General features: G+C 50.3%; 1 protein-coding gene across 5 annotated transcripts in view; it reads left to right on the top strand.

Annotated features, from left to right (window-relative positions):
* PI4KB (phosphatidylinositol 4-kinase beta) overlaps window positions 1-16,018 on the top strand; it is an 830,203-nt gene that overhangs the window by 483,322 nt on the left and 330,863 nt on the right. For all 5 annotated transcript variants that reach the window (XM_069650266.1, XM_069650265.1, XM_069650262.1 and 2 more), the window contains one exon: window positions 10,208-10,435. In XM_069650266.1, the coding sequence (XP_069506367.1) occupies window positions 10,208-10,435 (228 nt within the window). The remainder of the gene's footprint in view (window positions 1-10,207; window positions 10,436-16,018) is intronic.

The following is a 16,018-nucleotide window of genomic DNA, read 5'->3' as shown; positions in this document are numbered from 1 at the left end:
TACTTTTTCGTCAAACAATTTAGTTAGAGGTTTCACATAGAATTTCCACATAGTTCATTTCATTGGTCAAAGCTGATGCCATGCTTTCACTTATTCCCTGGTTCATAAAATATAAAATTTAGAATAAAAAGGAAACCCCAAATATATAAAAGTTATCAACTCTAACGGCTCGACTCCAACTCTGCAGTTATACAAAGATTCCCCCTTCTTAGTTGTGCAATGTATATTTATCTTTTGTAGACGGAGTTTGAGCAACAATATCCTTCAAAAGCATTTAACTAATACTGCAACCCTCGCTGTGTGCAGTCAGAGAAGTAAGTCTGCTGCATAACTGAGCCACATTGCCTTCAAATGTAAGAGCTTGGGAGAGGCAAATGCAGCTGTACTGAGAAAGTCCCCGATATCTGACATGTACAGATTAAAAAGACACAGAGCTAATATGCATCTCTAATACCTCGTTTCACAGCAATACTATGGGACAAAGAAACTCTTGGTTTGATCTGACTTGCATGGCAGAGCTCTCATGCAGACCAATTATAAGTCTGAGTAGTCCACAAAGAATTCCCCAACACTGCATCTTCTTCCACAGAAGTTCACAATTGGCGCTATCAAAGGCTGCAGTGGGATCAATCGTTGCAAGGTAGATGGAATTATGTTTTTTGGCTCATGCAGGCGACTCAAGGCACTTGAGTAAAAAGCCTTTAAGCGTGGTCCCCATACATTTCCTGAATCCGGTTTGCTATTTTTGCAAACGTCCCGTGCCTTTTGCCCAGATCTCCAAGTGACGCAGCAGCAAGGAAGCAAAAACCTTCCTGTCTGTGTCTAAAATGGAGATTGTCGGGTCTGAAAGTGAACCCTTTTTACAGATGGGCACTACATGGGCAATCGGCCAGGTTTCAGGAAAGGTGTTCGTCTCAACCACATTCTTTTTTGAAAGAAAATTCTCTTTATTAAATTTTTCAACAAATGTAACAAACCCCAAAACTCCCCCCTCCCTACCCTCTCCTTGCCCCCTTGGTGCTGCTGCAAGGTTTGCGTGGCTTATTGTCCCCTCTAAGTGTTCATTCAGGATCATTCCAGATCCAGGAGTTTCAAACGCTGTGGGCGCCAGCCAATCCTGAAGTCGTCCCTGAGGAAGGTGAGGACCTACCCCCCACTCACTTGCAAAGTTCTGTATTGCATTGTTCATAGCATAGGAGGCCCATCCATCGCTACTATCTCCCAAACTTTACGCAACCAGTCCTGGAACATCGGTACGTTTGTGCCTTTCCATCTTTGAGTGATGATTATCATTGCCGCCAATTGAGCATGACCCTCACTCTTTCCCTACCCCTTGGGCCGCCTGTCGCTATTGCTGGCCTCAGACCTAATATGGATGCCTCCCTCTGACCCAAATGCTTGTTCCATCGCCTATTTAATATCTTCCCAGAATGGGGCTATTTTCGGGCATCCCCACCAGATATGCTCCGCAGTGCCCTCCTGACCACATCCCCTCCAGCAAGTTCCCGATGACACTGGGTAAATCCTACGCAGATGAACTGGAGTATAGTGCCACCCGTACAGTATCTTATACCAAGCTTCCCGGGTTTGCGAGGCTCTTGCCAGTTTGGGGATTTTCCTCCATAGCCTTTCCCACTCCGTCTTCTCCATTTCCCTGCCCAAAATGCTTTCCCACCTTCCCATATATGCCCATTGCGACCTCGGGGTAGCGTCATCCAGGATCTTATAAAGCTGCGAAATGAGGCCCTTCGAACCATCATTGGTCATCAAGAATTTCTCAAAAGGGGTCGGCGGTCTAGTGGCCGCTTCCCTGTTCGTGGGGTGTAGGAGCCAATGCCTCAGTTGAGAGTATCTCAGCCTTTCGCCCTCCCCCAATGCAAAGTCCCTTTTACACTCTACAAAAGTGCTGGTCTCCCCTCCTATAAACATGTCTCGCATCCACCGGCAGCCTCCCTCCCACCAGTTCCTGAATGCCCCTCCCTCCAGCCCAGAGGTAAAGTCTTTATTAATGAAGATAGGGGTGAATGGGGATGGATAGGTTGCGATTTCCTTGCGTTGGACCAGTCTGTCCCAGTTGTCCGCGACCAACTTGGTGATAGAGCTCAGATACATATGGCCTGGCCGATGGTCTTTAGCCACAGGACCTCCCCCAATGCATGCTGCGTGACCGCTCTGTCCATTGTAACCCAGTGTTTTCCCTCCCCCTCCCGAAGCCATTTCCTAATCACCCTTAGCTTGGCCGCCTCGTAATATTGACGTAAGTTGGGAAGTGCTAGTCCGCCGCCCCTCCTCAGAGCCATAAGCAACTGCCTGCTGACCCTTGCCCTTTTCCCCTCCCATATAAACTCATTTGTTATCGCCTGGAGCTCTCTAAAAAAGCTGTCCGGGACTGCCTGGGGGATAGCCTGGAAGAGGTAGACCAACCTCGGGAGGGTGACCATTTTTATTGCCTCCAGCCTCCCCAGCCAGGAAATCCAGAGATTCCGCCACGTAAGGAGATTATTTGTGATTCTTTGCAAAAGAGGGGGGTAGTTCCCCACATACCACCCTTTAAGGGCCGGAGTGATTCTTCCCCCCCTCTGGCCCCCCCCCCCCCGGTACGCGATTCCCCCCCGGGCGCCAGGCGAAGGGCGTTGACTCTCTTAATTCCTCCCTCTCCTCCCTTGCCAGCGTCTGATCTATCAATTCGGACTTATACATATTAATGCGCAGACCAGATGCTTCCCCAAAGTCCTCTAATAATAGCCTGCATTGCCTACTCGACCCTGTGGGGTTGGTCAGGGCGGGTAACATATCGTCTGCAAAGGCCGCCACTTTGTGCTGTCTTCCCCCCAAACGGTATTCCCTGTATCCCGTCTGATTCCCGAATTGCCTGCAGGAGGGGCTCTAAGTAGATCGCATAAAGCAGGGGCGATAAGGGACAACCCTGCTTTGTACCCCATTGGAATTGGAACGATCTAGATACGGTTCCGTTAACCACCACCCTTGCTCGAGGGCCCTCATAGTTTGTCTTGGCCATCTGTAGAGAAGTACCTCCCAGCCCCATTTTTTCCATAACCTTGAAGAGGAAGGACCATTCCATCCGGTCAAATGTTTTTTCAGCGTCTAAGGATAGAAGCGCTGCCGGGGTACTAGTCTTTTCCGCCTTTTCCACTAGTTGGGCCACCCTTCTGATATTATCCGCAGTCTGCCTCCCCTTCACAAATCCCGCCTGGTCCTGATGGATCAGATCCGGGAGAAGCCCCTCAAGCCTATTCACTAGGATTTTAGTGTATATTTTTGCGTCTACATTAATGAGCACTATTGGCCTATAGGAGGATCTCTCGAGAGGGTCCTTGCCCGCCTTTAGAAGCAGGGAAATCTTAGCTTCTTTCATAGATGAAGTGGTTTGCCCACTACCTTTAAAGGAGTTGAAGAGGTAGGTCAGCTCTGGTACCAGCACCCCGGCAAAGGTCTTGTAGAAAGACGCTGAGTACCCATCAGGGCCTGGGGCCTTACCTGCGGGTAGCTTCCGGATAACCCCCCTCACTTCCTCCTCCGTTATGTCTTGCTGAAGACTAATCTGGGCCTCCCCTCAAGTTTGCACAAGTTAACGCCTTCCAGGAATTTCTCCTGGGCCTGGTCACAGGGGTGCTGTGATGTATATAAGGTCTCATAAAATTCAGCCATGGCTTCTCGAACGTCTTCCGTTCGAGTAACCCTATCCCCCATATCTGAGTTCAGCGCCGTGATTGTGTTCTTCGAGGCAGCTCCCCGAAGGAGGTGGGCCAGCAGGGCGTCCGCCTCCCCTTAGCATAGAATTTTTGCCGCATGAAGAGCAGAGCCCCCTCCACTTTTTTAGTACAAAGGACCCCCAGTTGTCCCACCGCCCTCCTATAGTCCTTCTGATTAGACCTACTGGGATTCGCCGCCACCCTGCCTCTCGCCTCCTCGACCTCTGCCTCCAGCCGGGACTCCAGGGCCTGTAGCTGTTTCTGTCTTTGTGCTTTGGCTGCTAATTCTCCCCTCATCGTAGCCTTAAATGCGTCCCATCTTATATCTTCTCCCGTGTCCCCTCCCTTATTGCTATCAAAGAACTCTCTCATCTTGCCGTCTATCTCCTCCCTTACCAAAGGATCTCTCAGCAAATATTCCGGATATTTCCAGCCCCACAATCCCTTTCGCCTTGTTCCCCTTAGCATAGAATTTTTGCCGCATGAAGAGCAGAGCCCCCTCCACTTTTTTATTTTTTATTATGTCCCACCGCCCTCCTATAGTCCTCTCTCCCATTTCCAGCTGCATTGACAGTATTTTGTGATCAGCTATTCCCATGGGCCCCACCTCTATCTCCTTAACTCTACCCACCAGGTTATCCGAGACCCAGATATAGTCAATTCTAGATTGTGTCCCGTGGACTTCGGAAAGAAAGGTGTAACCCTCCGCGTCCCCTTTCAGTTCCCTCCAGACATCCCTCAACCCCATGCTCCCCACTTTTTCCTTTAGTTCCGCCGAGGCCACCGCCCGTCCACCCAGATTCCTAGGTGCCCCTGATCTATCCTTAGCCTTGTCCCATGCAATATTTAGGTCACCCATTACAATTATCTGGCCCCTTACCCAGTCACCTATTCTCCCCACAATGTCGCGGAGGAAGGAGTCTTGTCCCATGTTAGGCGCATAGATAACCCCTATTGTGAACATCTCCTCTGCGATTTTGCCTCTCACCAGCACAAACCTACCCTCTTTATCTTTTAGGGTATCCTCCATGCGGGAATTCAGTGCCTCTGATGGCCAGCGCCACCCCCATCTCCCCCCCCCCCTGCTTTCGTGGGACCAGACGCCTGAAATACCTGGTTGAACCCTTTCAACCTCAAGCGACACTGATTCTTGAGGCGCAGATGTGTTTCTTGCAGCCCCAGAAAGTCTGTTTTTCCCCGCTTCGTGAATTGCTCCAGCTTTTTCCTTTTGCGCGGAGTGTTGAGGCCCCTGACGTTATGCGTTACTCATTTGAATTATGAGTAGACTCCTGCTCCCGCCTATCATGTCCCTTCATCCAATCCTCACATCCACCCGTTTGCACCCATCCAGTTACCCGGGTACGTGAACCACTTTTAATTCGCCCCTCGGGCAGCACCTGAGAACCCCCCCCAACCCCCTTCCCCCACCCCCCTCCCACCACCTGAGGACCTTAACACCAGGTCTTCCCGCCACCCCCCTCCACCTCTAGGCTTCCTTGCTCTTAGTGATCCCATGATGTTTGCTCGTAGCTCCTTCTCTCCTCCTCGTGATCAGAAACAGCCTTTTTGTCCACCACCCCCTAAGACTAATCAGACATCAAGTCAGTTACCCTTGCCCCTGGGACTCTCCTCCTCTGCTGGCTCCATTTTCCCCCCCTTGCCGGGGGGCCTCCGCCGTGCGGGTCTCCTCCTCTTCCCCTCGCTTACCACCGACTATTCCCATGGCCTGGATCGCACTCCACCTCCCGCCTCAGGCGAGCCACTCGGGCCCGCTGCACTCCGGACCTCGTGCAAGTCCCGATCCAGATCAATTTGGAGTATGTCCGCCCCCTCCTGCATCGTGGTTATCCGCTTCTGAGAGCCGGCCCACTCGAAGACGAGCCCAAAAGGGAAGGTCCATTTGTATCTGATCCCCTTTTCCTTAAGTTTCGAGGTGAGTGGGCCCCATTGTCTTTTGAGCAGGGTGCTGCTGGCCAGGTCCTGGTACAACTCAATACGTTGGTCGTTAAAGGTAATCGGCTCTTTTTGTCTAGCGGCCCTGAGAACTGCTTCTTTTTGAGCAGATCTTGTGAATGCGGCTAATACGTCCCACGGCCTGGACTTAGGGTTCTTGTTGAGGAATCCCAACCTGTGGACCCTGTCTAGCTTGATCCGATCAGGTGAGGGCTCCCCCAGCAGCTCTGCATATATCCCTTGAACCGTCTCCTTCAGGTCCCTGTCTTGTATCGTCTCCGGCAGAAATTTCACCCTGATGTTGATCCTTCGAGACCTGTTTTCCATATCTTCCATTCTAATTTCCAAGTTCCGCGTTGCCGTGTCAAGCCTCTCGATTGCTTCGCTGTTCTCCATAGCCTCCCTGCCTACCTCCTGCAGGCCTTTTTCCACTATGTCCGTTCTCTCCCCCAGCTGACTCACTTCCTGTTAGATTTCCGCCATTGCCTGATTGATGTCCGACCGCGATAGTTGAAATTGTTCTTGGAAGGTTTTCCCCAAGCTTGAAGTGAGAGCAGCTCCCCGCGCAGATCCTGACGCTTCCGAGGTCTCAGTATGCTCCTGCTCCATGCTTCCCCCCTGTGTGGCCATGCGTTCCTCAGCTGCATCTTTGTTTGCCCACAGGGCTATGATGGGGCTGGGGGCATCCCCCCTGGCACTGTCTACTTTTGTTCCCCTTGCTTTTTTATTTGGTCACCATAGTTGCGGGACAAGGGCCCTGTTTGCGCCTCCCCAAGAAGGTGTTACTGACCAGGCTAGGTCACAGCCCCCTATTACTGCAGTTCTTGGTACTCCTTTTGGGTCTAATGGAGGTGCGTCCTCCCAGTCAGCAGGGGTGCGTGAATCTGTGCTGTGCTCGCCTGACGTGTGTGGCCGGGCTCCTTATTATGCTGGGGGGAGCAGGTATCAGTCCTGAACACTCCAGCGCCTCGGCGCGTAGCCGGGCTCCGTAATATGCTGGGGGAAGCAGACGTTAGACCTGGGCACGCCAGTGCCTCAGCGTGTGGCCGGGGTCCGTATTATACCGGGGCGGGGGGAGCCGGTGTCAGTCCTGGACGCTACAGCACCTCGGCGCAGAGCTGGGCTCCGTATAACACTTGGGGGAGCAAGTGTCAGACCTGGGCACACCGGTGCCTCAGCGTATGGCCGGGCTCCGCACCACGCCGGGGGGGGAGCAGGCGTCGGTCCCGGACACCCCGGCACCCAAACGATGGCAGCGGCAGCGGGGCCCTCTGCGCCCAGAGAAGTGTCCCCTCCCCCTCGGCAACTCCACTGGACCAAAGGCCCCCCCCCGGGGCCAATGCAATCCAGGCCCCGCTCCCCCACCGCTTACTGTCCTTTGCGGCTGCTGCCGCCTTTCCACTGCCGGACCTTTCCGCTGCTGGGCCCGCCCTCCACGCCGTGGGCCCCTGCCTCCGAGCCCCCAGCTGCCGCTGAATCAGGCTGCTCCACAGCCTCGGCGAGGGCGCCGGGGGTGCCCCTCCCGGCCCGATCCGGGGTCGGCGCCCGCCCGATGCTCTGCTGCTGGGCGACGCCAAGATTCGAGGCCCCGCAGACTGGGGCGGCAGTCCCACCGAATCACTCCCAAGGGCCGCCCCCCACACCGGGGCCGTCTGCCGTTTCTCCTCCTCCTCCCAGTCGGGTCCGACCGCCGCAGCTCCCGGGGGGTGTAGACACACGCCGGTACCCTCGCCTGTTGGTCGACGAGGTGGCTCCCAATACAGCGGAGGCTGCGACCGCCCTCCCGGTACCGCTCAGCTCCTTCCTCTCTGCCTGGGGGGAATGGGAGCGGGGACTCCGATCCGGTCCCGCCTTTATCCACAGGCCCCCTCATGCCCACAGGCCTCCAACGTTTGCCTTTTGCCAGCCGCTGTCTCATCCACTGCCGCTCCCAAGCGCGGGGATGTGCAGACCGCCAAAGCTCTCCGCTCTTCAACACGGAAGGGGTGGTGGAACCGCTTTGATAGATTAAAGGGACAGGAGCGCCGTCGACACACGTCTACCTGGTGTCGGCGGCCATCTTGGAATCCCTCAACCACATTCTTAAAAAGATAGGTCAAAATACTGCACCATAACAAAGAATTGCTGCAAATGACCACATTGGACAGCTCATTTGGTTCAGGAGCCTGAGATGTACTGATCTTTTCAATAATTTCCAATATAGTGTCTTCATCAACCACAAGCGGCCATTCGTGCAAACTATTTTTGAAATCTAAATTTGTTTTAGAAACTTTTTGGGAGAAACAAATTTCAAAATACGCAAACCATTCAGATTCCTCAACATTTATTTGAGTTGTGGCCAATGACGAGGAAATGCCATTAATTAGACGCCAAAACACTGAGGAGTTATTGGAACCCAGGGCTTTCAACATGTTTTCACTCTCGGTCTGGACTAGTTGAGCTCTTCTACCCCTAGCCCAATTTCTATACTTTAGTCATATTTTCCTTATAGTTTGTACTATCCTGCATTTGTCCCCACCATACAAGACCTTCGTAGTCTTGATTTTGGCTCTAACCCTCTTTTTACGCTGGGCAAATTCTAAATCAAGATCAAAATCAAATTTATGGAGGTGAGATTCTTGGCCCCTTACAATATGGGCGACTAGACCTGAAGACTTTCGATAATACATTATTGAAACACTCCCCCGTGAGTGTACTTGCTTTACAATACCCAGTAGACCTACCACGCCATTCCTCAAATTCCTGATTTGCTACTCTAACTCTCTTCGTATTCCAAGAAATACATTTACAGACCCCATTGACCTAAATATTCCGTGGACCGGCCGGAAATTGCTTACCCCATTGCCAGTTGATTTCCAAACTCATAAAGGAGTGATCACTCAAGGTGGTGTTGGTAATAAGCAGAGTAGTACAATACCCCAACAGGCCTTCATCCACGAAAAGGCAATCAATAGTAGAACTGGAATTTCCGTTATGCCAAGTATGATGTCTCAGAGGTTTGTATAAAGATACCCAGTTTATCATACTAAGGCCCAATCCCTCCAAACACACTAGCCATTTCCAATCACACACGTTCCTTTCATTCTTTATACTTGGGGGGGGGGGGGGGGGGGGGGGAGACACTTAATGGAAGAATCGGAGGCAAACTTAATGCAAGGGGCATTCAGATCTCATGTCAATATGACAAAGCCACCGATGTTCACTTCACACCAAGTATTAACACAGGAGTTAACGATCTTCAGTTTATTGTACCAAATCCACTCCCAGGGGTCAACTTATATTTCTAATGGTGGGCAAGTTTGATATACATATGTTTGACCCCCTCACCTCTTTACTTTTACTACCCTCTTCCTCCCACACCCTCCAACAATTTTGTAGGTCCAGGTCAATGCTGTACAGATTGTTATCCTATAAACTGAGCTGTTTCCTGAAAGTTACCTGTTACACCTAACTAGCTAACTGCAGTTCACGGAAGTGGTTTAAAAGGGGAGTGGTGTATATATGGAGAAGAATCACAGTGGAGGCCAGAAATTGCATACGAGGGACCCAGACTCAACAACACCCCCTGGAATCATATAAAGGTGTGCTGGCAAGGCCCAGCAAGTAGTCTCTTGGCTATATTCTCTTCATGGAACCTACATACTGCAATCGACTCTAAAATGGAAGTAACATTATTTCTACTATCAAACTGGCTTGTAATGGGCATACAGGGCTCTCCATGCAGAGCATTGAGCACACTGGTGCTTACGTTGTCGGGCTGCAACCTCACAAATCCCCTCCCTGCTGCTCGCCCTCGTGCTGAGAGAGGTGGCCTTACTGTAGCATAAAGCTATAGACCAGCATCAAGCATGTCATAACCTGTGTAACACATTCAGCAACTGTATTGTCAGAGAATATATTCCAATAAGTCATCAGGTTATCAACTGTTCCCTCCTACTTCACACATCCCTCAGTATGTGGCCATTTCTTTGCTGCATAAGGATCCCCAAATTCCTATGAATGTTGTATCTACAGCCAGGTTGGCTGGGTGGCCATCTGGACAAAAGTCAGGGTTGGTGTCAATCTGTAAGTTCCTGAATGATCCAACTTTCCTTTGCCTGCTCACCCAGCAGCCTTCCAAACCCTTTCAGTTTCCTTTTGGAATTCCTCTGGTTTTGCAAAGGTAACCCACCCTTTCCACCCGTAAGCTAGTGGTGTTCTCTGCATATGCCACTTCTTACCAAACTCCCTGCTTGTGCTTGCTGCACAGTGAACCTAAATTAAAAAAATGTGCGTTGTTTTTTACATGAGAAGTTGCAGGGTTGATGTGGCACTAGGTGCGCTGGTGAATGAGTGTCAAAAGGAGACACCAAAGCAAACCGAGAAGTATTGGCCCCCACTCATTCATGTGTGTGATACACTAAACCGCTGTGGGTAACCTGTTTAGTTAACATTTGCAAGTATACTTGTGGGTATTAAAGCCCCTTAGATGGTCTGAGCTTATGTTTCCGTCCACTTTTGTGTGTGTGTTTTATATATATTATTTTATTTTCTCCCCAAAGGCTCCATATCTGGTGTACGTTGAAGTACTTGAATGTGAAAACTTCGAAACCTCCATCGTACCTGCCCGTATCCCTGAGAACCGCATCAGGAGCACGCGATCGGTTGAGAACCTTCCAGATTGCGGAATAACCCATGAGCAGAGGGCCAGCAGCTTTACCACTGTTCCCAACTATGATAACGATGACGAGGCCTGGTCTGTGGATGATATCGGAGAGCTGCAGGTGGAGGTGAGACTAGATCCATGTGTCCAAGCCCTGTGTAGGAGATTCGTGCATCAGAAAGTAATCCCTCTGGAAAGCTTATTGAGCTGGGGTGAGGGTAGAGAAGAAAATAAAAAGTACAATGATGAAAGAAGCAAGGTGTATGTGGAGACATATACCCCTTGCACTGGAGAGGTGTTCATGTGTAACCGTCTTGTGTGTTTGGAAATGTATGAGCTGTGGTAAGCTCATCATTTTGGAGCTCAGGGATTTGCTAGGAGCAAGACTGTTGGTTGTTGTAAAGCTCAGAAGAGAGGTTAAGGGAAATCGGCAGATGATAATCTGGTTTAGGTGGACCACAGACACCCAATCCTTTTTGAGTTTTTGGAGCTTCCTGAGAGCAGAGTGGTAAGGCCACTTGGGTGCCCTGGGCCCATGCGAGTTGTTGTGGTGGTGGTGTTTTAGCTTTGAATCCTGTGCAGCATGGTTTGTAGACACTGGTCAAAGTGAATTACTGGAGCAAAGATTAGGTTCAATATCAGAAAAAAACTGTGCAATTGATTCTCATATTGGGCTACTTGGTTGCTATAAGTGGAGATGGAATTAGACAGTGAAGTAACGGGTGAACCTTCAACCAGGGCTATTTTAATGCTTTCGAGCACTCCCAGAAACCCACCTTCCTCTGAACCTTTCACATGTGAGGATAGGTACTTTTAAGCTAGACGTCTGCTCTGATATAGCTTTATACACCTTGCACGAGAGCCGTACCGGGAGTTTTGGGCACTGATGTGTGAGGGCCCATAACGAAGGTACAGCCCGAGTGCAAGATCTGTAAAGCTATTGGAACCCATGGCCAAACACAAAAAGTGTTTATGTAAAAATATTTTTTAAATGATCTTTTTTGGGGGAACTTAAATATTCCATGTGCAATATTAAAATAAATAAAAAAGAAAATACATGATAAATAACCTAACAAAAGCTATTAAAACCCATGGCCAAAGAGCGAGAGTTCATTTGAAAATATCCATTTTATTTACAATAGTTTTTTTGGGGGGACTTCAATATTCCATGTGGAATATAAGTTTACAAAATGCATGAAAAGTAACATGACAAAAATATCATGTTTATAGCCAACTAGCTGTTATACCCAGCGTTGCCCAGGCTTTCATTCCCTCATAGGTACAGGCAACTGCAAAATTTGGTGAAGATTGGTGAAACAGTGTGGAATTTTATAAGGAACAAAGCTTTGCCAAGCCACAAACCCACAAACAAATGTTGACTTTTGCTGAAATCCGGGGAAAGGAGTGTGGTGTCCAAATTTCATACAGCCAGTAATGTCTGCAGAGGACTAAACAGGTGACTTTGCAACATTTGGTGCAGGTTGGTGAAACTGTGTGGAATTGTATACCGAACATATGCAAAGCCACAAACCCGGGGAAAGGGGTGGGGTGTCCAAAAGTCATCTGGCCATTAATGTCCGGAGGGTCCTAACAGGTGGCTGTGGAACATCTGATGCAAATTGGTGAAACGGTGCGGAATTGTAGAGGGAACATACGCAAAGCCACAAACACAAATTTGGACTTTTGTGTATGTATGTGTGTATGTATATATATATATATATATTTTTCTGAGGCTTGTGTAATCTGCTTAGATTCACATGCTGTGCATAGGCCGACATCTAGTGGAAGCTGCAGAGTATTCGTTTTGTTTTTCAAAACTCAAAAATGGGCGTCGAGCTAGGGCGTGCCAGTAATTCTATCCCCAGTGTGACGTCCACTGTACCCATGATCCCTCACGTGTGTAGGACCCTCACATTGTTTTTTTCCGCCATACTTGTCGGAAGCATGGTTGCGGAGTTCCCTGGCTTTCAGCCATTTTGTCATAATGAATCTAAAATTCACCATTCTTTAACTTCCACGTCAAGATCTGAAGATCGACGCCGATCCGAAGAACGAACAGCCGTCGAGACTGCACGACGGATTTTGGCCTCGGAAGGCCTCCGACCTCTGGCCTCGGTCCGGGCCTCGGAAGGCTTCTGGCCTCGGCCCTACAAGTAGTGAGAATGGGGGTGGACACACACACTCGTTATTTCCTATATATACTCGCTTGCTGCCATAAGACAACATATGGAGAGTACTCCATTTAAATTCTGCCCAAGTGCAACCGCAAGTTTCCTTGGGTAGATAAACACAACACGTGTAACCTCTGTCTGCCTAGGGATCACCCCGAAGCTACTTTCAGAGCGTGTAAGCTCTTTAAAGCTAAAACGCTAAAGGACCGCTCCACTAAACGGGGGGCCCATTACGCCAGGCAGCTCGAGGCGGTGGGTTCTTTCAGTGACGGCAGCAACGCCGATGTTTTGGACGGCGCGGGCACAGGGGCGTCGAAAGACACCCAAGCGCAAGTCCCTGGCCTCGGAGGATTATCCAGTGGGGCACTTATGGGGGCTACACCTAGTAACACTAGCACTACCCACACTACTGCACCTAAGCACACTAAACACAGCCGCGACTCGACACACGTGTCGAGTCACCGGAAAAAGGAGGCACATAGAGAGCGGTCCACAGAATCTGTGTCCTCTGGGCGTTCGAGGTCTAGATCGCCGCACGACACAAGGCAACCGGCCACGATTGCCAAGAGTGCCTGACTCCCCCAAAGTTAGAGGTAGGCTCGTCGGGAGACGAATCCGACCTCTACCCCCAAGCAGCTCGCTTAAAGTCGACTCCGGTAGCCATTTCCACGTCTGCTTCTGAGTCTCGATGCACACACACTAAGGCTACAGAAACTAGCCAGACCACCCCCGAAACTCGACGCCAGGCGTCGAAAGATTCCGAGAAGGCTCATAAATCAGGAAAACATACCTCTACTCAGGGGGAGGGGGGAAAACGGCGAAGAAATCATCAGAAAAACTTCTGTACCCCAGGGCCAAAAGCATAAATCCTCAGATAAAGACCAATCTAAAACCCCTGACCCTGTCCCCAGGCCCAAGATTGTCCCTCCCACTCCACAGGATATGGGAATAGAGGAGGAGCCTCAGCAGGAGGTCTTCATTCTCAGTTCCAGAGAGTGGAGTTCTGAGGACATAGACAGGGTGATGCGTAGAATGTCATTTATGGCTAATTTCTAAGAAAAAAAACACACTATTTTCTGAGTGATCAGAATACCCCTGTCACCTCTACTCCCTCAGGATCCAAAGACCCTCAGCCTCCTAGTAAGAGACCGCGGAAGAAACGCCAGCTCAAGTTCTGATTGCAGACCCACTCTAGGTGCAACCCTACCATCAGTATGCTGAAGATCCAGACATACAAGTACTGGACGACAAAACAGGGGTCGATTATTACGGAGACTAGGACCAGGAAGAGGAGGATGAGGCAGAGGCTTATAGCCTAGACTCACCTATCCCCAAAGATCCACCCGTCAATGACTCTCCTGTGGATAATTGGCCACTTCTGAATGAGGTCTTAGCGAGGGCAGCAGAGCAATTTCACAGACACTCAAGGGGCTCGGGAAGAGAGGGACTTTGCAGAAGAGATCATGGGGGACAAGAAGTCCATTGCACAAGCCATCCCAATTCTCAAGTCAATCCAACGCAGAATTGACTCCTCCCTACTCACCCTTAATCTCACCTAGGAAGGAAGATGGCTTCCCCTTCCGCTTACCAGGCAAGAATTGCGAATTCCACCACGCTGCTGGCAAGTTATAATTGCCACCATTGGGAGCACGTAGCTGCCCTCATTGCCTCCGCACCAAAACCACTAAAGGGCCAATTAGCCCAGATTGCGTCAGAGGGTAGGTCAGTATCCGGATGCATTCTGAAAGCGACTTTTGACGCAGCAGACAACGTAGGCCGGCTCATTGCAGAGAGCACGGTCTTAAAGAGATGCTTGGCTGAGACAGTCAGGGTTCAAATTCGAGACCCAGGCTACTCTTATCGACATGCTGGTGGAACTGAATGTCTTGTTTAGCAAAACGGGTGAGGAGGCACTCAAAACTGCCAAGGATGAATACGATACCCTAAAGTGCCTGGGACAATTGACTAACAAACCCACGAACCAAAGAGGGAATAATAATTTTCGTCGCTCACGCAACAAAATTCCCAGAGGGCTTCCAATTACTCACAGGGGCAAGGTACATCGTGGGGTGACAACCAACAAGGTACCCAAAGTTACGGTAGAGGTAACAAGAGGGGCCGCGGTAGAGGGAGAGGCAGCCCAGGCAGAGGCGGTACGCCTCCCAGCAAACAGTGAAGCTCTGCTCAGAGTCCCTTCCCACGCATCCCTGGTAGGGGGGGCGCATTTCCAACTTCACCCAAGCATGGGAAGTGATCACCTTGGACAGATGGGTGCTGTCCAGTGTCCGCGGGATACTGCATCGAACTGCTGGAGCGCCCCCGCAACCACCCTCCAAGACAAAAAACACACTCCCTGGACCACCAAAAGATCCTCCTCGAGGAAATCGTCTATCTTCTCGCAAAGGACGCGATAGAACTCGTCCCGGGCAACCAGGTAAACGAGGGCATTTATTCAACTTACTTCCTTGTGCCAAAGATAGATTTGACAATGCGCCCAGTATTAGACTTACGCCCTGCAAACAAGTATGTCAAGCCCCAAAAATGTTGCAGGACTATGCTCCAAGAGGTAATCCCCCTCCTAAAAAAGGGAGATTGCATGGCAACATTGGACATGAAAGATGCCTATTTTCATATTTTCATGTTCCCAGCGCATAGAAGATTCTTGCGCTTCAATGTGGACAGTCAGCACTACCAGTCGAAGGTGCTGCCCTTCGGTATAGCCTCAGCTCCAAGGGTATTCACCAAGGTACTGGCGGTGGTGGCGGCACTCCTACGCAGGGATGCAATCCCAGTGTAGCCTTACCTGGACGACTGGCTCATCACGGGGGGAAACCCCAGTAATTTGCAGTTCCAACATCCAAAGAACGATCGACCTCCTCCTCGAATTGGGTTTCTCCATCAACGAGAAGAAATCAAGCCTGGTGCCAAGAACCTCCAAACAGTTCCTAGGAGCTGTCCTAAACACGCAAGAGGGGTTGGCCTTTCCATCGGAGGAAACAATTCAGAATCTACTACTGCAAATTCCTCCATCAGCCTGGTCGCCAGATAAGGGTGCGCAAAGCGATGTGTTTGCTAGGCATGATGGCATCATGTATTTACCTGGTTCCCTGCACGCGCCTGCTCATGCGACCCATGCAGGAACGGTAGGCAACACAGTGGTCTCAGGCAAGTGGTCAGTGGGACGATCTAGTGGTCATTTCGCCAACACTGGTACAAAGTCTTCGCTGGTGGACAAGAGAAAATCTCTCAAGGGGGAAACCCTTTTATGATCTGGAAATACAGGCTGTAGTCACTACAGACGCGTCCCTCTCAGGATGGGGAGCACACCTCCTTCACCACACAGCGCAGGGCCTCTTGTCTCACACAGTGGCCAAGAATCACATCAACCTGCTAGAACTCCTGGCAGTCTTCAGAGCGCTTCAAGCATTCGAACTCCACCTATCAAACCTGACAGTACAGATCCTAACGGACAGCACGACAGCAATGTTTTACATAAACAAACGGGGGTACTCGGTCGCAAAATCTGTCCAAGCTTGCCC

This window comes from Ambystoma mexicanum, chromosome 1p (assembly GCF_040938575.1).
Source record: "Ambystoma mexicanum isolate Mex_15411 chromosome 1p, UKY_AmexF1_1, whole genome shotgun sequence".
Lineage (NCBI taxonomy): Eukaryota > Metazoa > Chordata > Amphibia > Caudata > Ambystomatidae > Ambystoma > Ambystoma mexicanum.
This window is presented reverse-complemented; position numbering and strand designations above follow the sequence as displayed.